This window comes from Battus philenor, unplaced genomic scaffold (genome assembly GCF_028537555.1).
Source record: "Battus philenor isolate CCGP_79_NKW_IND1 unplaced genomic scaffold, ilBatPhil1.0.hap1 SCAF_4, whole genome shotgun sequence".
Taxonomy (NCBI): Eukaryota; Metazoa; Arthropoda; class Insecta; order Lepidoptera; family Papilionidae; genus Battus; species Battus philenor.
The window spans coordinates 12,149,637-12,176,759 of NW_027181704.1; the positions used below are offsets into that span (position 1 = coordinate 12,149,637).

The 27,123-nt window shown below is 34.6% G+C and overlaps 1 protein-coding gene across 3 annotated transcripts in view; it reads right to left on the bottom strand.

Annotated features, from left to right (window-relative positions):
* The window catches only part of ZnT63C (zinc transporter 63C), a 40,416-nt gene that overhangs the window by 11,547 nt on the left and 1,746 nt on the right, over positions 1-27,123 (bottom strand). For all 3 annotated transcript variants that reach the window (XM_068771473.1, XM_068771472.1, XM_068771474.1), the window contains exons 3-7: positions 25,054-25,276; positions 18,409-18,666; positions 11,872-12,047; positions 10,068-10,180; positions 2,870-2,993 (exon numbers count right to left, since the gene is read on the bottom strand). In XM_068771473.1, coding sequence (XP_068627574.1) covers positions 2,870-2,993; positions 10,068-10,180; positions 11,872-12,047; positions 18,409-18,666; positions 25,054-25,276 — 894 coding nt within the window. The remainder of the gene's footprint in view (positions 1-2,869; positions 2,994-10,067; positions 10,181-11,871; positions 12,048-18,408; positions 18,667-25,053; positions 25,277-27,123) is intronic.

The following is a 27,123-nucleotide window of genomic DNA, read 5'->3' on the forward strand; positions in this document are numbered from 1 at the left end:
CTGGGAGATCGTGCAGCTGCCTACCACCACCATCAGGGGAGTACCGAACTGCGGTGCAAAATTAGACCAGGCCTTTTTTTTATTGCTAGCAACTATTTCCCTTAATAACCGGCACACTGGCGCCCAACGTGGTATTAAAAGGTCTGATTTTGCATTGTAGTGTAGTTATGTGATTGTTTTTTTATTTAATTAATTTTGTAAAACGTTATTTTTGCCTTTTCTACTGCCAGCAACTGAAGTGTACATCCTTCACTTAAAAAAGTTTTTGTTTAGTTTAACATACATTTTGTTCTTATATTGTAACTTTTTTTGCTTCTGCTATTTTTTCATAGGACCGTACACATTAGTTGCAGTTATACGCATCATTTTCATATTTTTTGTGTTATTTTTTTTAATTCTTATACTAGCAACCATAACGTTCGTTAGTGAATTTGTAACAGAACGGAGTAGATTGAGTAGAATACTTGTTCAACACCTTCCTTATTGTGGTGCATTTAAGTTTTTTTTCTTTCTCTCATTACCAATTTATAAAAATAGATTAAACATGGCGCTATTGTTAATAATTTACGTAAACAAATCGCTACACTGGGTCCTCTTTTTCCTTCTGAGGATGTTTTATACTAATAGAGTCAATCAAATTTCGGACGATTCTGATAGCGCAGAAGACGTGCTTGTTAAGACATACGTTATTCTTGATTCTTTATGTAAAATGTATAATTAAAAATAATTCTCTCTTAGTGTATGTATTAGAAAACATGGCCGGTAAAAATGTTGGAACATGGCACATAAAAGATTTAAAAATAATAGGTTTGAATAAATAACAAACATAATGCGACACAACATAAACTAAAGCATTACCATTAACCGCGTAATATTTCGTTTGGGTTATTAGGTAGAATGAATCTATAACCTTCATAATTGTTTGGTCGCGTTAGTAATCCTTATAATGATTACTATTGCTAGTTTGTTTGCGAGAAGTATGAAAGAATGAGTTTAAAAGGATAAAAATGAAATTGTTATCAATAAGTTCGGATTTTATTTCCTTTAAATGAAATAAAATCCTTCGGTGACGCGCGGGGTAATGTAACGTTGCAAGTTAACGTCCCATAAATCTTAGTTAAAATTTTAACCAAAAAAATATTATCACGAGAAACGTCTCATAAATCGCAATACAGCAAAAAATTGTTCAACCCTTAGCGGGTAACGGTATATCTCAAGTGGCGTGGGGTCGTGGGAGCGTGCTATTGGTTTAACGGATCTTTGTTTTTATAACAAAAATTTCTATGCGCCCGCGCACCAGCGACAGCAGTTCACATTTGCCAGGCAGAAGGATCCAGGCCTCGGTCGCGTTCACTAGCTAGGTGTCGTCTCACGCACCGACGCACAATCTTTGTGTCGGTTGCGTTCACCAGCTATGTGTCTTCATACGCGCCGGGGCCAATAAGAATTTACGTTATAAATTCACGCCTTGATCCTATTCATTCTCCGGGCATCATTTAGTTCACGCCACAACCTTTACATCGTCTCGCACCCCAAGGGGTAAGTGTTGAACAAATATTATGAAGACATCATTATTAAGTAGCATTTATCTATAAGTTAGAGCTCAACATTTTGTCTGTGTCCATAGTTCCATCATTATGTATTCATTATTACTTTTTAATTTGTTTAATTGTTTATCTCTCCTATTATTGTTTTACATGCTTTACATTTTGTAACTCCGTTCTGACAGTAAACAATCACACCAACTGCTTTCGGTTTCTGCCCTTCCTTCGTCGCAAGCCATCTCGGAATTTACTGTCAGCGGAGCAAATTGTACATATACTTATATATGTATATCATAACTGTGACATTTATTCACAGGTGCGAGTTTCAGACTCCGAGTTTTATGCTGCTACCTTTACACTGCGAGTTTTACATTGCAAAGTTTATACTACAAGTTTTATACTGCAAGTTTTACGCTACGAGTTTTACATTGCAAGTTTTAGACTGCAAGTTTTACACTGCAAGTTTACACCGTTGAAATTATATCACCGTGCACCGGAACCGACACATACTGCAACCTACCGGCGCTCCCTGCTCTCGACTTGCTGCCGCCTGACCAGTCCTGGGAGATCGTGCAGCTGCCTACCACCACCATCAGGGGAGTACCGAACTGCGGTGCAAAATTAGACCAGGCCTTCTGCCCACTACCCTTAGTTAAATAATTAAATACATACATATTTTTCTTTGTGTGTCTTTTTTTTGTCGCCATCTACTACTACCCTTTTATTATAAATAAATATATTTCTTTTTTTCAAACGGCACATAACAAACTATTTTTTTTATATCGACAAAGATTTGCAAATCGATAACTAAAATATAAAAAAAAAACTTTACATGCATTAACCTTTTATTTACCCAATAATGTTACATTAATCGCTATTAAGTACATATATTTTCGAACACTGCTAGACTTCAATGTGATCACATTTTCATTGTAATACCTTATCGCACACTTTATTATATCCTAATAGGCATTGATAGCCATAGTTAACTCTACTAAAGTCTGTAGTTTGTATAAAACAAGTATTTTTAATCGTAATTTTTCCATTTTTTCTCCTAAAAATCATCGTTCGGTCGTTGGAAGAAGCATCCGGTACTACTGGAAATCTATTGGGGAGGCCTGTGTCCACTAGTGGACATTCTTCAGCTGAAATGATCTGTATATAGATAAAAGAAGTAGCCGTAATGATTAAGCCCTTTTTAGTTTTCAGTCTAGATACTTTTGGCGAATTACTTTTATTTCTATAGATATATAATTAATTGTACTTATGTACTTAAAAGTAATTAGATTTGAAAAAAAAGGGTTGATAATATTGGTTTCGTTTACCTCGTTCCCATCCAAAGGCAACTCTATGAACTCCGGTTGAATGGTCGTAGAGTGAATGCCTTCGTTGTGAAAGAACTCTTTTACTTTTTCAGCAATCTTCATGTACTCGGACAGGTTTCTACATCTGTAAAATTATAAATAAATTCTTTAGTAACCGTGTTGGAGATTTATCATACTAGGACCTGTAGTCACTAGTTATGAATCATTTGATATTAATGTCCGTCTGTGAAAACAATAAATAATATACACAGTGGATATAGATAAAAGATTAGGTGTATTTAACAGATGTAATCAAATTCACACCCAGCGATAATATATATCGACAGTCGATTAGCAACAAAAGATATTTTTTTTATTATATACGAATTAAGGCTCTTTAATACTCCTATTGTTTTTATAATGTGCGAGCATTTGTTCGACGTTTTAGCACATAGATGCCCCCTGGAAGGCATAAGTCTCTCCCACAGATATCTATGAGGGGATATACAATAATTACCAAGATTGGAAGGCGGGTTAGCGATCGCAATGTTGTATAATGGTACGCAGAAGACACTGCTGCCCATCCTTCGAAAACTTGTTTGTAAGCAGCGGCAATCACATAGTTAATGCTCAAAGTATGAATTACTTAAGATTATATCCCGGGAATCAAATTCGCGAACCACAATCACAAGTCTCAGTCCTCTACCGCGGGGCTACTACTGCTTATCAACTGCGAGTATATACTGATTGATTGGTGTAAAAACTTTAAAGGAGTGCATGTATAGCTCATTTACTGTCAATTAATGTATGTGTTGTACACATTATGCAAAAATCAATGGCTTCAAAAATATTAAATAACACATTTACAGTATAGTAAAAAGAGCGTTTATAATGTTAGCTTTATATTATTTTACTATCCATCTCTACAAACTCTGCCAGAAGTAATTGGCCTGTACCATTCTATTAGAGAAAATAAATTAATTTAACATTTTTTTGAGTGGTCAACTTATTAGGGTAATCAGAGATAAATGTGTGCAACACATTGTAGGAGAAAAATTGTTTTTCTTTGACCTTTTAACCATTTATTTTGAAACGCAAAATAGGTAGAGTTAGTTTTAATCGCACGCGTTGAGGCAAAATGGGTTTAATTAGTCTAATAATTATATAAAGTATATACGGCTTCTTGTCGTAATGCTTGCGCGACATTATTTTTTTTACCGGAATTAACCGGGCGATGATACCTGTCTCTCAAAGGATCATCATCTTAGCCAACGATTCAGCCGACCGATAGATGATCAATACAAGAGACCAATGCTACGAAGTAGACCGGTAGTGGCGGAAGGTGGATCTACGCTTCCGCCATATGAATATGTCGCTTTCAAGTCCTCATGTTTGGGTCATAATATTGAAATGAACCAATCTTGCGCTACCCGCATACTGCGACTTCCCGCGAACCTATGTGGTTATGGTGAGGGAAGGTGATGGGTGAATGTATTGTAAATGAATGCTATGAGAATGATAGACATTATGAGGCATGAAAGAGGGACGAAACAGAGAAATTATGAAGAATGAGAGAGAGAGTGTGAAAATAAGAAGGTTTATGTCCCTGTCCCAAAAATAAAATATATGATGGTACAACCGTTGGTTGGCATAACCACGCCGATTCTACCAGCTAGTGGTTACCACTCAAGAACCTTCCGGTTACTCATTATTTACATTAGCAACTTTCTTTTCTCAATACAAATCAAACATTGGCATTCCTTTGTTTGCAAACGTTTGAGACATCGGCGGTGTGGGAACGTGATCATGAGATACGGCCCTAAATATATCAATCTGTTAAACAAAGGCCGTATTATGATACGCTGTTATACAAACAAGTGTCTGCGAGCGCGCCGCGAGCCGCGAGTGTTATGTTTGCGAAGCGAAACTATTCTCTTGTATTATATACTGCGTACAATTGGATAGTTGCAATATTTCTCTACAACATTGTTATCTATATGTATTCGATCTTTGTGATATTAATTAAGGATAATGCTGTTATTTTTAGGACTAAACTCAATCATTTATATATATATATATATTCATATGCACATTCGAATTATACAGGTTGATTGGTTATAAACATAAAAATTTTAAAAAGGTGAATGTATAGCCCATTTACTATCAATTAGTATATGGTATAACCTATCCAAAAATAAAAAAGTAAAGTAAAAGTGGTACAAAATTTCGGTTTTTGCATTAAAATTAATTAATATTAACTGTCTGTCCGTACATACATTATATTGTAATAAGCCTGTTACATTTCCTTTAAAGCTTTTACTCCTTTAACCAAACACCCTGTAGATTTATATATTCAAAGTTGAGATTGGGCTTTTACTGAGATGTTACCAACGATAATTAAATTATTTTGGTTTATTTACGAAAAAAAGTATTTATATGCGGCACAAATAAATTGTAAACAAAAATTAATGTCACTTATAATTTTAAATTAATGTCATTTTTAAACTCATCGCATAGTTGTGTATTTCTAAACTTTCAGTGCGGCAAAAAAAACATTAACGGGATCACGTTCCAAATAAACAAGTGGGCTGTTGTAAAAATAGTGAAGCAAACCAATAATAAAAGCTAAACCGGCGCAAGCGAGCAGTTTGATAATTTTATTTGTGTTGATCGTGCGAGAAATCTAGGTGGGCGATTCTCACAACAAAACTCTGTTATAACCACTAAGTGAGAGTTATTGTATGTAGATATTTCATTTTTTTTATTCAAAATATCTTAATGCAAGTAGATATTTATAGTAACTTTTGCATCGTCAGTTAATTAAGACTATAATTAGTAAGTTTGTGCCTCAGTATCCTAATCTACTGAGATGGGTACAAGCTCAATAGTTGCTATTTTTAAATGAAATTTAACAATGTTTCATATATACATTACAATATTAACCATTCAAACGAGTCTATAAACCAACTGTCACAAATATCGATCAACTAAAATTTAATGAATGCTATTAGATTTATTTAAGAGTTCGAGGTGTGTTGAAAAAGTATCGCGAATTTTGAATTTTCGCGGGTTACGTATATTCGATTTCGATATTTTTGTGGCGTTATGTTGATACATATGTCTCTCACTTATGCTGACAAGTTCGGCCATTTTGAATGTTCAGTTAATTGTTGACAGCTGCTTTACTTGCACGTGTGTTGGTTCGTCTTCGAATTTTACTTATTCAAAAAAATGGAACGAAGAACCTGTATTAAATTTTGTGTGAAAAACGAAATTAAGTGCGCGAATGCATTCCGAATGTTGACTGTGGCAGAGAAGCTACTTTGGACAAAAGCAAAGTTTATCGGTAGCACAAAATGTTTTCAGAAGGATGAGAAGATGTGAACGACGAAGAGCATGCCGGAAGCCCGTGCACTTCAACAACAGACGAAAAAATTGATGAAGTGAAGAAAATGGTATTGGCCAATCGTCGAATCACCGTTAGAGAAATTTCCGAGGACCTAGGCATATCGATTGGCTAGTGCCATTCGATTTTAATCGATAATTCGGACATGAGACGGGTCGCCGCAAATTTCGTACCAAAATTGCTCAATTACAGATCAAAAACAGCATGGCATGAACATTGCTAGTGAGATGTTGGAGTCTGTCCGCGACGACCCGATTTGCTTTAGAGGGTCATAACTGGTGACGAATCGTGGGTTTATGTTTATGACGTTGAAACCAAAGCTCAATCATCTCAATGGAAGCTGCCTTACGAACCAAGACCGAAAAAAGCACGCCAAGTTCGGTCAAATGTGAAAGTTTTGCTTACAGTGTTCTTCGATTGCAGGGGCGTGGTGCATCATGAGTTTTTGCCACAGAGTAGAACGGTGAATAAGGAATATTACCCGCAAGTTATGCGCAATTTGCGCGAAGCAATCCGCCAGAAAAGCCCGAATTTGTGGAAAAAATTGGTTTTGGCACCGCGATAACGCCCTTGCTCACACATCGCTGCTTGTACGCGACTTCTTGGCCAAAAACAACAAACTAATGATACTGCAGCCACGTTATTCCCCAGATCTGGCCCCCTGTGACTTTTCTTGTTCCCGAAACTGAAGAGGCCCATGAAAGGACGGCGCCACCGCACGATTGGTGAGATAAAGACGAAATCGAAGGAGGAGCTGAACAAGATACAAAAAAAATGATTTTCTGAAGTGCTTCGAACATTAGAAAAAACGTTGGCACAAGTGTATAATATTCCAGGGGGATTACTTTGAAGGGGAGAAATTAGATATTCACGAATAAATAAATAATTTTTGAAAATACACAAAACTCGCGATACTTTTTGAAGACACTTCGTATACTTTCAATTTTAGATTTAACATTTAAAAAAGACGCGCATCCTAACTGTACATGAAGGATTTGTTAAAAGTAAATTAAGGCGTAACGAGTTTATTTTAATTACTCGTATTTATCATGTGTCTGTGTATTTTGATGCTTAAATATTATGATTTTAAATATGTTGTGAAGCAACAAATTTTTTTAAAAATAACTTTTAGAGAATCTCTAGGTTTTAAGATATAAATAATCTGCACTGCTTTTTTGTGTAAAATAAATATAGACTTAAATTGGCAGCATTGTCCCATAATAAAATACCGTAAGACAAAATGCTATGAAAATTACTAAAATATACCAGACGATCTGTATTAAAAAAGATAACACAGAAAGGTGAATATAGATTTCTAAAAATATAGTGAGACGTTATTGCATTATAATACATGTATTAGAATGACACAGATGTTTTGTTTTAGTGCCAATAGTTATATAACAAAAGCATAATAATTATCACACATTTAAGAGATTAAGAATTTATGAAACGAAAAATAATGACTACCTAATGCTATCATGTTTCTGAGAACCCTTATTTCTCCAGTTGTTTTTTCTTACCTGACATTCCGTAAAGATTGAAATTGAAATCTGCGTTGCAACGAAAACCATTTATCAGCCATTCAAAATTTAAAAGCAAAATAAAATTCGACGTCGACAGTTCACCGACATTAATTTCAGGACAAAGACCTTGGGATTCTGCCAAAGGAATTAATTCTGAAATGATTTTTCGGAGTACACGCCTTTGTTGATTCGAACATCAGATTTGAAATGGAATCTCGTTACTTTTACTGACTTTTAAATAATAACAGCTGTAAACTTACATGTTGGTTTACTATAGCAATATAACATAAATACAGACGAACTTGTTACGTCAGTATTAAGATATGCTCACAGTTGTTAAACGAGAAACAGGGAGGGCTATGCCTGAGATTTCTCTACAAAATCGAATCCGGAATGAGATCTGTAGATGAACAAAAGTAAACGAGATAGTTCAGCTGATTGGTAAGTTATAGTAGCAATAGACAGGCCAAAGTTCGCAAAACATATGTACAACTGAAGCGAACTATGTGCAACTGCAAGAGCAGCGTAAGACGTTCAGTATAAAGGTGTACAGAAGATTTTGCTAAAGCCGTCAGAAAACATTTCATGAAGACCGCCTTTAAACTGTCCTTATTGGAAATCTATAATGAAGGCTTATGTCCATAAGTGGACGTGTTACGACTGAAATACACCATTTCAATTTTTTTTTCTTAATTGATAGTGTTGTTTTTTTTTTAAATTATATAAGTTATCCTTTCATGTATTTTTTATTTTAGTTAATTACGTCTTATGTTGACGCCTGTACAATTGTGTATTGTAATCAAGATATTACTACTTTTGTTTACATTGTAGAATTTTCTCCCGTTTGTCTGTTATATTATTTTTAGATAAAGAAATGTTAGATGTTTTTTTCGGTCTAGACTAATCGTCAGTCTAAAATAAACATCACGTACGAGTGAAGCTCACGCGCATCGTGAAGAATTGATAAGGGAAGCCTTTAATGTGACCTGATAACGAACTGTCGGTTCGCGGGCCTCGACTTATCAGTGAAGGGGCTACGGGCGGCGTTTGTGATATACACGGGCATAACGCTGCAAGTGCTCTCCAAACAATACATTAATTTTACAAGCATACAACTTTGTTATATTGATATATCCTATTGACTCATAAAAGTTAGTACCTGTTCTATTTTCATAAGATTAAAAACGTTTTTGAGTAGCGTCTACGAGCGACGTGGGTAGCCCCTCCGCCCCACTGGGGGGACCAAGGACATAGTAAAGGTCACGGAGTCGCTGGATGCAGGTAGCGCAAGACCAGTAATCGCAACGATTCTTTGGGCAAGCCCATGCTTTGCAATGAACATCTGTCTGTTGATAGGGTGATGATGATGATAAAATCGTTTTTAATAAAACTTGACCTTTGTTTGAGGTAGTTACGTATTTTTAGTCTAGTAATTCCTCACATCTGAAAAGAGTCTAGAGGTGACTTCAAGATAAATCAGCGCGTATTTTATCGAGACGATTTTTAGCTTGAACGTCGACCTTCTACCCTATATCGTAGTGGAAGCCCAACTCTGTTGAAACTACAGCAGTCTGTGACAGCGTTCCCGCAGATTTGATCAGGAGTCAAAAGAAGGCTGGTATTTAACACTCAAGGAAGCCAGTATAATATAAATAATAATAAAAATACTCCAAAAATCTAAATAAATAATTACTTTAACCGTTAATGCAAACGAATCAAAGAGTCGGCATAGTTTTTAAAAAACAAGATCGTATCATGAGTCGGTTGAAACAAGCAAATGAAATACAATTTAACTTATATTTACTTGATGTTGTGAGCATACAACATAAAGTAAATATTACTAGGTTTCACTCATATTATCATTTATTTACAATAAAACCTATTACGCAGATAAATTTCTTAAATCAACAAGACTCGCATTCCAAATAAATAGTCAAAAATTGTTAGAGGGACCGGAAAGTAATGTCACTTTCTTAAGATAAATTCACACGACAATATTTTTAAAAAAGTTTTTGTTTCTAATCAACAATATAATCACTTTCGTTATCAAGAACTTTTTGCCATTTAGTATACAAAATTTCAACGCCGGAGCGGTAAAAATCAATCGGTTTTTCTGTAAAATATGTCTATAGAAACGACATTACTTTCAGGTCCCCCTTATATATAAATATTACCCTGTACAGAGTTCAAAGGCATGTATAGTTTACGAAGCTGCCACTGTCTTACTTGTGCTGAATAAGTTTTAGAATGTGAATGTGTGTGTGAATGTTATGTACATTCGGTCGATTACCTTATGTGAGCGCTGGCAATTATTCTGTCCCCCGCCAACTGCCACACGTGGAACTCGTGTACGGCCAACACACCGTCCACTTTCTCCAACAGGCGCCTCTGGATCGCATCCACCTGGACAAACATTTGATAATAAACATGATGAACGAACGGCAAACATTAGATATCTGATAGACAGACGGCACTCAACATGTATGTACACGTGACAGGACCCGTTGCTTCACGTATAGTTTGACTAACGACCTAGTTTTCTATTTATATATATTTACTTATACTACTGTAGAGTTGTTAGAGTTGAGAGAGTTGTTATTTCTCATCAGCTGTCTCACGCCCGTTTCGCATAGCGAAAAAATAATTTCTTTTTTATGAAAACCTCTGGGAATTTCGTAAAAGCCTTTCATGGCTTACTTCTACTCAGCGAAAAAAATGTTGCTATCAAATTTCAAATCTCTACGCCTTATGGTTCCAGAGATATCAAGATGAATCAGTTCATAGGTGAAAATCTCTTGTAAATTTATAAATTTTATTTTACGCATTTCATTCATCAAAAATTACATTACAATAATAATTTTGGTAAGCGTGTATAGCAAACAGTGTATTAAAATTAAAAGAAAGCAGAAAACTAAATTTTGTAGCAAATACCAAAACATCGCAATCGAGGAACACGGATAAGTGACTGACATTAGCGTCGATGGGTCCCGTATATTCATTTTTTAAAGCATGACTGCTGTAATAATTTATCAACATTGACAACATATTAACAGATTTTTTTTATAATTTGTGTACATTTTGTTTCTAAAGGAATAATATTAGATTTATAGAATACCTAAATCTCACAGCCTTTACGGCTTACAGTACAAAACCCATTTTTATTGCTAAAATATCAACTATAATCGTAGAAACATCTTTAAATTAATCAAATGGTGTTGATCTATCAAAATGATATATCAACATTTTGATAGATCAACACCCAGTAACATATATAGTAGTAGTATGTGTGTGTATATATATATATATATATAGCTGTGATAAAAGTCCAAAACACTAGTGTATAATTTAAAATATTGAAAAAAAAAAGAGTTTATAAATTAAATATTGTTATCTTTAACAGAGAATTATAAACGTGCCATTACATGTTAACATGCCATAGTGTTTTTGAATTATCTTTATTTTTACACACGTCCCGATATTAACAGATATTGTTATATTAAGATTTGTGCACACAGCGCATTTGAATCTCTTTATTGCGTCAAATAAGCTGTCTTCCTATACGACTCATTTGTTGTCATTTCATTAGTTGAGTGAAATCTTAAGATGTGTCTACATGATACAATGATGATAACATTAAACAAAAGCAGACCAAAAAATATAATGAAATTCATCTTACATCATATACCCCTATATGTTGGCATATGTTGGATCGCATTATTCATTAATTCCGTAAATAGAAATGCTTAAGTAGGAAGATTTATTATAATTAAACGCCACAACACATTTCTTTACAAATCTTCCTTCTGTAACCATTCATTCTTTTGACTTGTTTACAAAAGAGCTATTGAAAGAGCGTCGTATTAATCCTTTCCGGCGAATATACGAGATGTAATTAGAAATTACTATGTTTAATTTTTTCTATCTTGATTTACTAACGTAATATAACGTATTTCGTATCTATCTATATTTATTTATTTAACAAAACCATAATATAAGAAAACACAACATATCTTAACTTCTTTTTGGAAGAGCTAAAATATTCGCGCTCTTGTTAACTTATTATCGAATTATTTTGAACAATTGTAACAACTTACTTGTATGTGCGTGGGTACAGTCTGCAGTAAGATAAGGGCGGACTCCCTCAGTAGAGGCCAAACTGAGACAAGGATCAGGATAACCAGGACTATACTGAGTGCGGGGTCGATGTAATACTTGTACGGCCACTCCGTCAGCCACACAACTAGAGCTGAACCGACAACTATCAAAGAACCTGAAACAATAATAAAATATGCAACTTATTTTGGATTACGCAAAATTACGGAAATATTTTATTTTTAAACATAATAGACCACTAATCATTAGTAACAGCGCTTTAAGAACACAGTAATGTTTATAAGTAATAACTTTAAACCTAATTAACACGGCGATTCTCATCATCATTTTAGTCATACGACGTCCACCACTGGATATCTCCCATAAATTTTCTATAAGACAGAAATCGGCTTGCATACAGCGTCTTCCGATGACCTTAACAAGGTCAAACATTCGCCCACCTCGTTCTACGTTCACTGGTAGAGAGTATGTATATAACATCCGTTATTCCGCAAAGTGAATGCCCAAATAACCCAGCGGTAGAGGACTGAGACTTGCGATCACATATCATCGGTTTGATTCCCGGAATACAATCTTATATATTTCACACTGTGAATTCATTATATAAGATTGCCGCTGCTCACAAACAAACTTACAGAGGATGTGTAGCAGCTTCCTTTACGTACCATAATACCACACTGCTAGCGTCAATTCGCCTGCCAAGCGTGGTGATTATGGTATATACTCCCATAAATATTTTTGGGGGAGAACTAAGCATTGCAGTGGGCATTTATGGGCAGAAATGATGACGATAATTCCACAGAGTGTGAATAAGTAAATAAGACAAACAATTTATTACTGACAGACAAATAGTTTTGAGTAAAATATGTTTTTAATTCATTTTTGGGCATTCTCTGTTTCTTAAGCCTTGTATAACAAAATATATATTTACATTAAACTAATTAAAAATTATTAAATTGCTTTAGCTATATATACCTATAACAATAATGTCGATTAAGTAAAAATATAAAACTGGAAGGTTAACAAAAATCTATACCAGATTAGTGTAGCGGCACTGATACGATATAAGTACCGAGTTTCTTTGAAAACCAGTTCATTGATACTTTGAAAGTACAAAAACAAGTTATTTTTCTTTGATAATATATGCCCTTGACAAAGTAAAACTATGCCTGCTTATAAAAATTGCATTATCTATAAAGATGACTGATAACAGAAAGCGATATCGCTTTTTTGGTTAATACATTTAACACTTTAATAGCGGTTTAATTGCGAAATTTATTTAGAACTCCTCCTATTGATTAGGGTTCCGCATGGAATTAAAAAAGTAATTATATAATAATAGTGTCTTATAATCGACTTGATAGCAGATTCGTTGGGCGAATTGAATATATTGACTTTATTTAATCTGTGGCAGAGCGCATTCAATTTCTTGATGCTAATTGAGATATTCTGGCACCTCATATAGTACACAAATGATTACTATAATTGATCCTACGTGAATATGCTAAATAAATGACACGATGTGGTTCTGTTTAATTTCATTATATATTTACGAAAGTAAAAGGACTAGAGAAGACAGTAATGCTAAAATGCTGATGGGTAAATAATATGCCATATATCCTAATCTAGATTGTTATTTGTAAAAGGAACCTTGTATCCATGAATTAGTTACTTAACAAATTTTTTTTCAATAATAGAAATTTATGAAAATTATAATACTTCAATTTGTGCGACGGACGAAATATATAAAAAAATATAACGAGATAAAAAATAACAGAAAGTATACTATTGTTATAAAAATATTTTCCTCAAACAAATATGTTTTGTTCCAATCGAAATGTTTGCCATAATATTTACTTATAAAGTAACAAAAATAAAATAAAATTGTTTATTACACCCACAACTTCTACTTACGTATTCAATTTGCAAGTGCTCTGAAATTGGTAATAAATTAATTTTATTGTACCGATTCAGATATGCGGAATCCAATAATTGGCATCGAAACATAAACAAACGGGGCGATACGATAAGATTCGTTCCGCTAACTAGGACAAGGTTGCCAACCTGCGGCACTTCGCACGTGCGTACTTTGTTCTAAAATAATGTCAAATGCAAACGCAACAACAATAGCGGCAAGGACCCGCCGAAACGATCTGTAAATAGCACTATCTCCGATTCGTAACATATATATATTATGTATACATTTAATATTCGTTTGCTTGTTTTTTATTTGAAAATGGAACAAAAAATGCGGAGCACGTTTTACTTTTTACCGCTCCGGATGTATATTTTTGTTTTATCATCACTATTTTAGCCGTAAGATGTCCAATGCAATATATAGGCCTTGCCCAAAGATTTCCAAGAGGATTTGATAGGAAACATACGTCCAACATCATTCGACGACTTTAACAAGGTCATCTGTCCTTGTGAATGTCCTGCGGTACGCTTACTCGTCCTCCCCTCAGAACCTTGATGCCCCAGCGTGTCCAAAATTGTGATGAAGGATTAAGTAGCAAAATAATGGACTATTTTAGTCAAACACAATAAAAACAAAATAAATCTAAATTGTATCTCATAGTGCTTTAGAGACAAGACGATAAAAGTGTGGCGATGTATGAAAGGAAAATAAAGTATGAAAAGATATAGAAGAGTTTGTGATGCATAAGAAAGGAACATATATGTGATATTGATACGGATAAAAGATGAGAATAAAAACGAAAACATTATGTGAAAAAATAATTATTGTTAAAAATAGTCTGTGTTCACCTATTATACACGATAAGTAAGAGAGGCCCTAAAAATAGGCCCAAAAATAAGCTTGAGGCTGTTTGTTGCTATTGCATAGCTAACGGCGATCAATTACACCAAAATGGTGTTACGCACAGTTTTATTACAAAAAACTTGAGTATTACCATGTTCGCGATCGCCATCTTACGGCGTTCACAGTAATGCGATGTAATGCTTATAAACTTTAGAAGGCAAAAAAGTTTTTTCAACGACTTGTTAAAACGTGATAGCCCTAAATCATGTCAATGATTAACATGAACGAATGGTTGAAACGCCTTTCGATAACAGGGCGCAGGGAAATTACAAAGTTAATTCTTTCTTTTCATTTAGCTTTAGCAATCTCGAAAGGTTACCAACGAGACAGTCTTGTCTTCTTGAGTAAGGAACACGTTGTATAGCAAGCAATAACATTAAAAAGGTGACGCAGTGTAACATTATAGTCTCTTTGTTGCCGTATCGCGCGAGGTATGTGTTATTTTCCGCTTTTATCATAACAATGATCTTTAAATCATTTAACTTTATTGTTATCGTATATTACCTGACGATATATCAATATTTATTGCACAATCGTCATTGTTCGATAGTATAAACAAAACAAAAGTTATTCATTCAGACAAAATAACGGTATAAACAATTTTAATACTCTATTAATATATATGTTTTGGGGAAGACCGTTTTGATATTTTTTTATATGAAGTTTATGCAGATTGAAATTCTAGGTAACAAGTTGTTCTTTGAGTATGAATCACTGTGGCTTTTTTTTATTTCTACACATAGTCGCATCTAAAAATTATGAAGATCTTTGCATTACTATGCTTGTGTAAACGTTGTAGTTCTTAATTAATAAATCTAGATATTTCATCATCATTTTAGCAATCTCTATTGCTGGATATAAGTTTCCTTAGAGATCTGTAATTACTGGTTGGAAGCCATCTACCTGCATCTCACGAGGACTTTCCTTCTTTAAGAACGTCTGTCTACCTTGTGAGTGACTGCGTCATATGCTATGCTTGTCGGTACGTTGTCTCCATTCCTACCTTAAAGCCCCAGCGATCATTAGTTCTGCGCGCTATTTAGCATGCCCACTGACACTTTAACTTGCTACCCGGCTGGGTTGCCAGTTCCTTTCGTTCGTTAACCGATCTTCTTAGGTCTCGTAGAGAAATCTTTCGTTGCCGATTGTGATGTTCCCAATAATACAGAGCAAGAGACGTGTTTGCAGTCAGTATTTAAAAACAAAAACATAAAATACAAAGAAAATAACAATGAATTATATGCATATATAATTATAGTAGTTAGTATAATAAAACAAAATAATTATATCCTGGGTTTTTTTGCCAACAAATTATCATTTATACCCGAAGATATGAACGAGTAGGCTATTCAAACGTTTGAACATTTTGATAGTGAACTAGCTCACGACTGGATACAATACACAATATCCGTTTTTAGGGTAATCAGGGCGGGACTAGAGCGGATTAGCTGTCGTCACATATCTTTGGTTTTTCTTTCGCTGTTAAGATTTAGTGGTTTTATATGATGTTTTCCTTTACTGTTAGCAACGCTAATGTTGTTATGCATTACAAAAAATGTAGGCGTTAGAATTGAACTCTCGGTCTGCGAGCCTAAGCTTATTAACTATTTATACTACTACTCTTTGTATATTATAATGAGATTCGATTCATAAATATCATGTGAACAGATATATGCCCACTGCAAAGCTAAGGCTTACTCCGAAGATCGCTACGAATACCGGTCTAGCGCTGCTTGCATCCAGCCACTTCCAGAGACCTTAATAATTGTATGTCGGTCCATCAAGTTGAGATCATGCCGCTTCCTCCGGCGTAATAATGTTTAATAATATACCTATATTTTATTGCTTGGCTATTAAAAACATGCATAATGTTTCGATTTTTAATTTGTTACTTAACCCTTTCAAACAAGTGTTGATCGTTGTTTAAAAAAGAGCCGACCTTTCTACCTAAATCAATTTTATACAGAGTAACATTGAAAATTCAGAAAATTAGTCACAGTTTTGTTTAGTTTCCTTATTGAAAACTGCAAGGCCAAGGTCTGTTGGCTTTTCATTAGTTTTCCTTCATCGTAACGAGTCAAATACTGCAAAGTTGATATTCGATTTCGTCTAGACACGTAAATATTTTATAAACTAAAAAATGAAGGCTTTATCAAAAAGAATTATGTTTTTAAGACGATAAGCTAGGATAGCTCGTGACAGTGACAGGCATAAGTGGTTTTTATACAACATTTTTTTTATCATTAACGGAAAAAGTACCATTGATTTGTACACGCAAGTGTACTAGGAAATTTTTTAAGGTTCATAAGAAAAAATGGAGGAGCCTGAAATAAAAGTACTTTCTATAGAAGATAAAACCTCTTCCACTGGTCTTATTGGAAATCAACGGGGGAGGCCCATTTCCTGCAGTGGACGTTCTATGACTAAAATAATGATGATTGAAAATCTCTTTACGGTGACTAAACTACTAGAGTATATGTACATATGTATATAAATACATACATACCGTGTATCTATTTATATATATATTCACGGGTTAAAAGAGCGTCGCTGAAACGTGATCTCATCTCAGGCCACATTTGCTCAACGAGCCAATAGAGAGGCTCGAGGTTCATTTTATTCGGATCAGGAATTAGTAGATCCATGAACGACCGAAAGTAATTGTCAAAGTTGAACGGTCAGTTCCTACTGGAAATTTTTCGGGAATGTTTAAGGTTTTTTATGAAAGATTAGGCAACATTAATTTCGTAGTAATTTTACTACTGATTTTTGCAATTCGCGGCGGTCACTGTTATTTTTTGATGTATTTTTATTATAGTGGCTGTAATTTTAGGTTATTGGCTACTCGCTTTTTCCACGAGATTTATTAGATCTTCTGTTCACTTGGTATTCCCGCTTCTTACTTCCTTAAATACGTGAGCGGAATATCTTTATCCACACTTCCTGGTAAAGTGTTACATATTTTGCGGAGGTCGACTGGCGTAAATGTTTTATGATACAAATACCGGAACCGGAAAACTAATATCGAGATTTAGTAATACAGCGCCTATTAGCAGTTTTAATTTATCTTAAGAAAATATTTGAGTCCATTTTTTCTAACTATCCGATAAAATTTATTGAAACTATCATCATTATTGTTTCAGGTGTAAGACATTTACAGCTGGACTCAGACCTTCCCCAGAAAAACAAAATAATAGTAACTTTTTCTTATTCAAGACTTTTGGGTCAGCTGTGTTAATTATATAGGGCAATATACCAAAAAAAATGTCGTCTATATTTGAAATTAGTCGCTGGATCTTTCGAAACATACAGAGAGACACCATCATTAAATACGTCGTATTTGTTTTTTCTTTCCCAATGTTATTTACCTCGTGATCTGTTACTTTCTATATGTTATGAATTATTATTATTCGCCAGTTAGGCCACGCCTCCAAAACGTCCCTAACTTTTAAAGTCAAGTTCACAGTGACCAGTCGAAAATATCCTTTTGAAGGAAACGACTTATTTAAGTACTATTCGTTACAGAAATTGGTAAACAATAATAATTCACTGTATTCTTCTCTTTCTTCGCTTCGTCGCTTAATGGGCTAAAACGAACCAACGAACGAAAGCCTACTTGAATAAAGATGTTTTTAATTTTAAATTAAAATTTTAAAAGCAAGCGGACAAGGCAAGTCACTTAAATTGTTAAACTTACCCAAGGCGTCTGAAAGAACGTGTAGGAAAACGCCCTTCATATTCAAGTGACCAGGGTCGCTGGCCACCCTGCCCGCCGCCTGTTTGTTGTTGGCCAACTTGTCGGTCCTGGGTGGAACCATTTCGTCGGTCTCCTCCGTGTCGGTGGCCTGGTGGCCGAGTGCCATGTCTGCGTTGCTGTTCACTATTTCGGTTAAATGTCTGACATTCGACGGAGGAGGAACGCCGCCGTGCGTATGTCCGTGACTACTTCCATGCTCTGAAACAATATACAATTGTAAGTTTCAAATTTTTACCATTCGTTTTGCCTTAAAAAAAAAACAATGGTACTTGTACCCAAAAACCCTAAAAGTAATTAATTAAAATTGTAATTTTTATTTCATTATCATCATTTCAGCCGTAGGATATCGACTGTTAAACAAAGCAATTGCATGCATTGCTCGTGGTTATTCAAGTTACGCGCTTAGTACTTTTGTGTCCTCTTGATCGATGCTCAAATTGTGTCATCTTACTAAGACTCCAAGGAAAATATTGTAACAATGACAGCAAAGCGTCTGCAACACCAGCGTCGCCGATACCTCTTCTCCGTAAAAAAATGGTAATTTTTTGCGCCATACAGCGAGGTATAGAGCGATGCCTATCCTGACTCGCGGGCGCTGAAAGCTTTTATGGATAGCATCAAGGTTTATACAGAATATGCGAACGTCACCGAGAAACACGCACTTCGCGGTCTGCCAATACTCTCACCATTCGGCATTCCTCACCCATCAAAGTGACACAATAAATATATTACGGGCTGTGTTAGCGACCACGCCGTCCTCACAAGTTGTTCCACGAAAGAAAGAACGGAGGCTATTTCGAAAAACACTAAATAGTGTGGATGAAATGTTAGACCGTTCTAGAGTTAATGTTCTGAAGGGATAATGTCCGTCGCCTACACGATTGGTTCACACGTATGTTAGCAGCAAGTCCGCATACGCCCTGGTCGTTATAAGCGCAACTAACGCCGCTAATACAAAAAAGAAGTTAAGCATCGGTTTTGAGTCGTCTTCTTACCTCAGCATAGAGAAATTACTCCACCACAGAACGTGAGGTGATACCATACTCCATATGACGAGTGCTCTAAGATCTCTCAGCCTATTGCTTTTAAGTGTCGTCGCGAAAGAGCGCAAAAGGGGCAGGTATAATCGCAGAAAGGTGTCTTTGAACTATATCCTATTGTGAATGCATTAAATTTGGACAAAATAGAAGCTAAGTAGAAAGCGTGGTATTATTTAGGCTGCTACTACTATTACCATTGTTTAAAGCATGGATGCATAGACCGCGGCCCGCCGGTCAAATACTGGTGGCCCGCCGACAGCAAAAAAATCCTTTCCTACATTTCCTCCTTTCGTAAATATTGAATTCTATTCCAGAATAAAACCAAAAAAATTTAATTACCTATACTTCTGGCGGCCGGCCCGCCATCAGTTCATGATTTGCCCGAGTGGCCCCTAGTCTTAATAAGTCTGTGCAACCATGGTTTAAGGCATACAATTGGATGTTGCTAGAGGCGTTCAGAAAGAAAACTCCGTACTTGGCAGCTCTTGATTGGTAGACCGACTAAGTGCCATGTACTGCGAATATTATCTTATTTTAATAGCCAAGCATCACAGTAGTTTAGATTGTTTGCAAAATTGCTATCACTGTATACTTTTATTTACATTAATGTCTTGATTTTATATTTACAGCTTCGGAATGGATAGCTAAATACTGTTTAAAGAATATTGGTGAAAGTTTTCACCAAAACATAATTCGATTGAGCTTGTCAGATTTCAGATCAGGTCGTGTTTGGAACCTTTTAAATTGAAAGATGCTTTTGCCCCTGTGGGCTATTCTGAGCCCAATTTGATTCTAGTTACCATCAAATAAATTTAATCTGGTATTCTTCTGTTAATATACGTATATATTAGTTATTATAATTAATCATCCAATATTATAATTGAATGAATATAAATAATTTAATAATCTTGAATAACGCGCTATGTAGATCAAAACCCTATGGAATTTTATGAACACACTTTTCAAGCACATTCATGCCAAAATAATAGTTTTATGTAGACAGAAGTTATCTCAGTATTACAAGTGTTCTTTAAAATAAAAGTGGTAAGTTAAATCTCCAGACAATTAAATCTTTAGGCCTGTGAACATAAACCCATCTGCTTGCCAACCGATCATAATTAAAAAAAAATAACAAGAAATACGGGGAAGGCATTGAAGAATATATAATGAATCCTGTATCAAATTTCTCAAAACTTCAAGACACGAGATCCAAAAAACCCGTTTCCAATTCGCGGTACCCGACATGAGGCAATTCGCGCCAATTGATTTTATTTATAATTTTCTATATAACAATTATGAATAAAACTCGAGAGATAACAGAGGCGATGAAACTGTATTACAAAATTTTTACAATAATAACACTATATAACATATATCAAATTTCTTGACACATCATGAGAAATACTTTCGATATGATTTCGTATCAACAAGTCCATTTTGCGCAATTTCAAAATCAAAACTAGACTTTCTATCATCTGTCTGCGCCGAGTACGGGGATATTACATAGCCAGGAATGACGGTTAAAACCAATACTTGATGGTGTCCAGAAATATTGAAGGCAATAGACCTGGAGGTCGTAGTCACTAGTCACTCATTAGTTGTACCAATCTCAGAAGTAGAATTAGCTGCACTAAATAATATAGGCCAAAGCCAAAGATACAGCAGCATTATAAAGATGAAAATTACTCCGTATCCAGGGGATCATGATCATGTATAAGGACTACTCTAATACTAAGATGCTATGTAAAATTAGTTTTTAAAAAGCAACTGTTCAGCGTCTTGTATGATGGCTTATTCACGGACTGACAACACTTTTTATAATTAAAAAAATATTGGCGATTAAAAAGTGAAAACAAATTCCTTCATGAATATATTTAGGATTGAAAAGTCGACTGCAATAATAAAATAAAATTGGAATGCTACGGAATAATACTAAAATAGTTTTGAATATATATTTCAAAATACGATTTGTTTACGTTGGGTGAGATACAATGTTATTAATAACAATGTATTTTAAACAGCAACGCCACGTTCATTTGTAAATATGATATAGCGAAATACATATACTATATATACAGAAATCACATATAGACGGACTATTTAAAGTAAATTGTTACTAGTAATCCTATTAGGCGTAGACTTTACTATACTAAATTTATATTGCTATACACAAAGGATTTTATACATTTCAAAATCCTAAGTAAAAATTGCCTAATTCATCAATATTACTATTTAGATGAACACCTTCCAACAATGAGTACTGTCGCTTTATTGTTATACAAGCAAGTGTAGATGGCAACAGCAATCATAGCCCGATATCGATCAATCGTTTGCATATTTAACTACAGTTCATGTGTTAGCTTATTGCGAAAGGCATTTTTAAAGAACCTTTTGTGAATGGACTAATGAGATAAATAACTATACTGATTAACTATACGTATTATAACTAACTATATTCATAATCATTTCGGCAGCCCGAGTAGATACCCCCTCGTGGGGGCCCAGAAGTGTAGTCACTCTATAGAACGTCTGCCGAAGCGATCGGAGAGCTTTACGGCCACCCGATCCGTAATATAATAGTATGTAGCGGCCCGAGCCAAGGCTCCCTCGAAGCCTTAAAAGTGGTCTTATACTAGGCGCCCTCTGTACTCCGCCAACTCAAGACCGCGGAATTTGCAATTGCCATATGGCCAACAGTGAGAGTCCGTTCCAAAAAAAATTCTTGTGTTAATTTATCTATTTGTAACTCATTGAAGCTACTTCCATAAGATTATATCAAAAAAGAGAGGCTATTTTTCTATATTCCATGAATTAACCTAGTGGGTGTCCACTTCATCGCGTTAAACTGAGGTCTGAGTAAGGTACTCGGAGCTGACACGTAATAGCAAGTTTAAAGATGCTTTTTTGAAATGCATTGGAGTTCATGTACACCGACCAGAATCCTCTCCTTATCTAACCAAATTTTTATTGTTCCTACCAATACAGCTTTGTAAGCTCGTTACAGAAACGAATTGATATTTGCTTTTGACAGACCTAAATCTTTCCGTAAGTTATATAGAGATTTCGCTGTTATATCTCTAGTTTCTACTCCTTGGTATACAAAAGCATAGTCTTTAGTTATATGGTTTCCCATAAAACAATAACTTGTATTAGTACTACACGTTTAAATGTTCTTCAAAATAGTAATAATTTTGGTCAAGAAGACGTCACGGCTATATAAACATCATATCCTTAAGGCAAATATGCACAGACTATCCCACCTCTAGTCGTCACAAACCTTAGCAGCTAGTTATTCCATCTCATAAAATATTCCACTCACCGAGTAACAAAATGACGTTAATAAGTGCAAATGTATTTGTCTGAGTAAACTAACAATAACGTACACAATGTAACATGACAATGTTATTCTCTCGTACATTGCCTGATGGAGCCCTATCTATACAGTAATATAAAATTATTTTAAAATATAAATTTTAAAATTATTTTCTGAATGATTAAAATAATTTTAAAATTTATATTTGAAAATAACTTTCTGATCATTTTATTACAAACGAAAAAACAATAAAATGCTCTAGAAGCATATACCATAAGAAGTTATAAAGTCAATGTGTTGATACTTCCTGAATTACAAGTATTTAATGAAGATTTGTGTTTGTATATATTAACTAAAGAGTACATAAGCATCAGTCATTCCTGACTTCATAAAAATTTAAAGTTGCTCAGCTCATGCTTCCGACACAGATAGCACTACACTGTGACAAGAGTAATTACAATAATCAATGTTTGGGAGTGTCTGAAGAGAAATACCCATTTCGTTATAGCAACGGAGAGGACTTTATTTGCTATTTGATTATAAGATCGAATCATGATGAGGAGATCAGTATAATAACGTAAGCAACTGGCAAAGCTCTACGAATTGGCAAGTGAAATGGCAATCGGCATAAGCTTAATAGATAGCCTCTGAGGATATAATAAAAGTGGAAGTCTTGGATCGGCAAGTGCATTACTTTTAAAATTACTCGTAAGATCATCAAAACACACTAAATACATGCCGCTTACCATCGGTATTATTGTAAATTTAAAGGAGTGGCTTATGTCCCTCAGTAGACTTATTACGGGTAAAGTGATAATGATGATGTTAAAAGTTGAATTATATTCATTCATTCATTTTAGTCAGCCGATCGGAATAGCTAGGCATAGGCCTCTTGCAAAAATTAAGAAGCCACATTGACCTGTACAGCGCTTTCCGCATCTAGCAACTTCCCACGGCTATGAATATATCGCTGGTCCAACTAGCAGGGAACCTACACACGCCACATATGTTTTAAGAATAGCTATTAGAATATTTTTCCACAGTAGCCAGGCACTTTTAAAAGTTCCAACCCCCTACCTAGACCTTTAGAAACTATTACCTACCAAAGTCACATTATAGTCGCCCATTGCTTCTACCACGCGCAGAGAAACTTTTCACTCGCGAGTTATTGGAATACATAATAATCTCTAGTTTCCGTTACTACTTTACAACATTAGAATAAACATGAATAGGTCATGGCATTTATTTAACGCATGTCGTTGTTGAATAACTTATAATACATGAATTTAAAATAACTGTCAACTAAGTTTGCGCGCGAAAGATTAGTAAATGTAAATATTTTTTTTTTATATCTACACTAATAAAAATGTAAGGCAACATGTACAACATTGTATACAATATTTATTAGAATAATTAATGTTTTAGTAAAATTTTATTGATTGTTAAAAAAAATTCTGGATTAAATAGCGTTTTACGATAAGACCGCCCATTGGAGATTATTTTTTTTCAATTATTTCCGATTTCTTTTAATGTTCTCTTGATGAATAATATAGAATATATATATATGTAATAAAATTTGAATTATTACAATTTCAAAAGTTTTTCTTGACAAATTATTAACTGTTCAGGCTTGTGACATTAATGGTATATTTGATTTGTTTTGGGCGTTCTTAGCCTATTCGGCCGCACCACCGATCACAGCATCATCGACTGCGGTCTTCTGCGGGACATTGTCTCATGGTTGCGAGTGAGACTTAAGCGCTGGCATGGACCCACAAACCACGCTCGAGGCGACGAATATGGCAAGAATTACGTTATCACAATATGTAGTTACGGACTCCACCCAGGGAGGTTACATCAGTGGTGTCGAGGAAATTTTAAATTCATTAGGATGCCTACAGGAATCGTTAGGAAATGTCAACCCCATTGTGACCATCATAAATGTTCACTATTAAACCATTCAACATCAGTAGAAGCAAGACGAAAATCTTCAAATTAAAAATTAAATAATAAAATTTACTAATAACACAGTACTCAATCTTTTAACACGCATGTACATCCGTTGCTAACACTTTCTATCTCTTAATGACCGCTCGCTCTTTTTTCTACATTAAACAAATCCATTCACTGGTTGTAACAAAAATAGCCTTTTGCGATAAGACCACCTTTCGTTGTACCTATTTTTCTGTGTAGAATAAAAAATAAATAAATAAGTAAAAAATTATTTCTTACCGTGAAATAGGAAAAGTCCAACGATGTTCAAAATAAGTCCCAAAACACCAACGGCGACCAATAGCTTCGCATTATGTATTATCTCGATTTTTATAAACCGCTGCATGGCTTCCACAGTAATGCTGAAGCACAAGGCGACAAGGAAAACTGCATTCACCAGCGCTCCAAGAACCTCTGCACGGGCCCAGCCAAATGTGTTCTTTGACCATTTCTTTGGTGACATCTAAGACAATAGAAATTAAATGTAAAAAATATAACCATCGTCGTCTACCTACTTAATTGTCCCCTGCTTGCTTCACGCGTGGTTTTCCCGCTTTTTGTGGTTATAATATTATATTATTTACTAATATTATATTTTTTCCTGGTAACCATGCCAAAAAACTGGCCAAGTTCTATACCTAGTTTGAAAACATGCATTTTTTTCATACAGCCCCATTAACCCCGTGGATGATGAATGAAGGTGGAATTCCATTAAATCGGTCTTAGCTGACTTTTACTCGACAAAAGAAATATTCCCAACAAATTTCAAGTCTCTTAGCCTCATAGTTCCAGAGATGTCTTGATGAGACCGTATAGAGGTGGATCACACACACACACACACGCACACATTTATTTATTTATATATATATATTATATATCGCTTAACATCAGGTGATGCCAGTCAAAACAACTGCTGTACGAATTTCAACATGTAATATTACGTATTACTCCCTGCAAATTAAGACATCATATTCTGCACTTAACAGCTAATAGTGTTTCAAATCGAAATATACGTTAAAAATGACCATCAAATTTTTGGGACTGATGAAAAGAATAATTTTATACGACCCGTATATATTTAATGACGGATGTTGAAGTGTGACTAATGCATCTTATTTCCTATAGCGCTTGTTTATTTCATGGAATAGTTAAGTCACTTTGATGACGTCATGCAATATTGCGTTACGTAGTTGAAAACGTTTGTGTTGTGTATTTTCTAATTTCTATAGTAACTTTATGCTTAAGAACTATTTCTCTGTTTTAATTATGAGGTTTTAGTAATGAAAAGAAGTAATTTTTAACAAAGGATGAAGGAATACATAAAGATGCTTGAATTACTTTTTTAACTCGAAATTTAAACCTAATACACATTACGTTCTAACTTGTTTCTTCTAATTTATAAATTTAATGTGTAATTATATACAGGTTGATTAGTTAAAAATGTAAAAGCTTTAAAGGAATGAATGTATAGCCCACTTGCTGTCAATTAATTTATGGTAAACCCTATCCAAAAATCACTTGTTTCGGAAACAATAAATAATACAGTGATAATATAATAAGAAAAAAAATTATAAAAATTTTGATTACCATGTACTAAAATTGATAATTATTTGCTATCTGTCCCTGCAGACTTTGTATTGCCAAAAGTTACAGATTTGTCACATTGCTCTAAGAAAATCAATTAATATAACATATTCCAGAGTATTCAATTTTTACAGGATAATTTGAGTTAAAAAACTTACACATTTAACCAATACATCCTTGCTGTATAACGATTAACTATTTAATTTAGTAATTTAATGATTTTATTATGTTAAGATTATTAAAATGATTTCTGAACTAAAAGTTATATTACAATTGCACAAAATTAATCTATCAAATGCAAATAATATCATGTATGTATGTACCAGCACTTATATAGATATTTAAGCTATTGTTTAAAATTGGGTCGATTAGTACTTCAATAATCCAAAATGTCTGATATTGATATCAAAGGCAATCAAGTGAAATGTTATAATTGATTCAGGGGAGAGGGAGCATGCTGTTTGCTTTTATGGAGATACCAATTTATAAAGTCTTCTTCATCATCATTATGTCGGCCGATAGACGCCCAAAGACCGCCACCATCTCCATCAAGGTCTCGTGCTGCTGGCATGCAACAAGTACCTGCGACCTTGACTATGTCGTTTGTCCACCTAGTAGATGGTTTATCTATGCCACATCTGCCAGCTTGTGGTCGCTACATGAGAACTTTTCAGCTCTGACGTCTATTGGCTGCATAAATGATGGATGTACCCCACACACTACTAC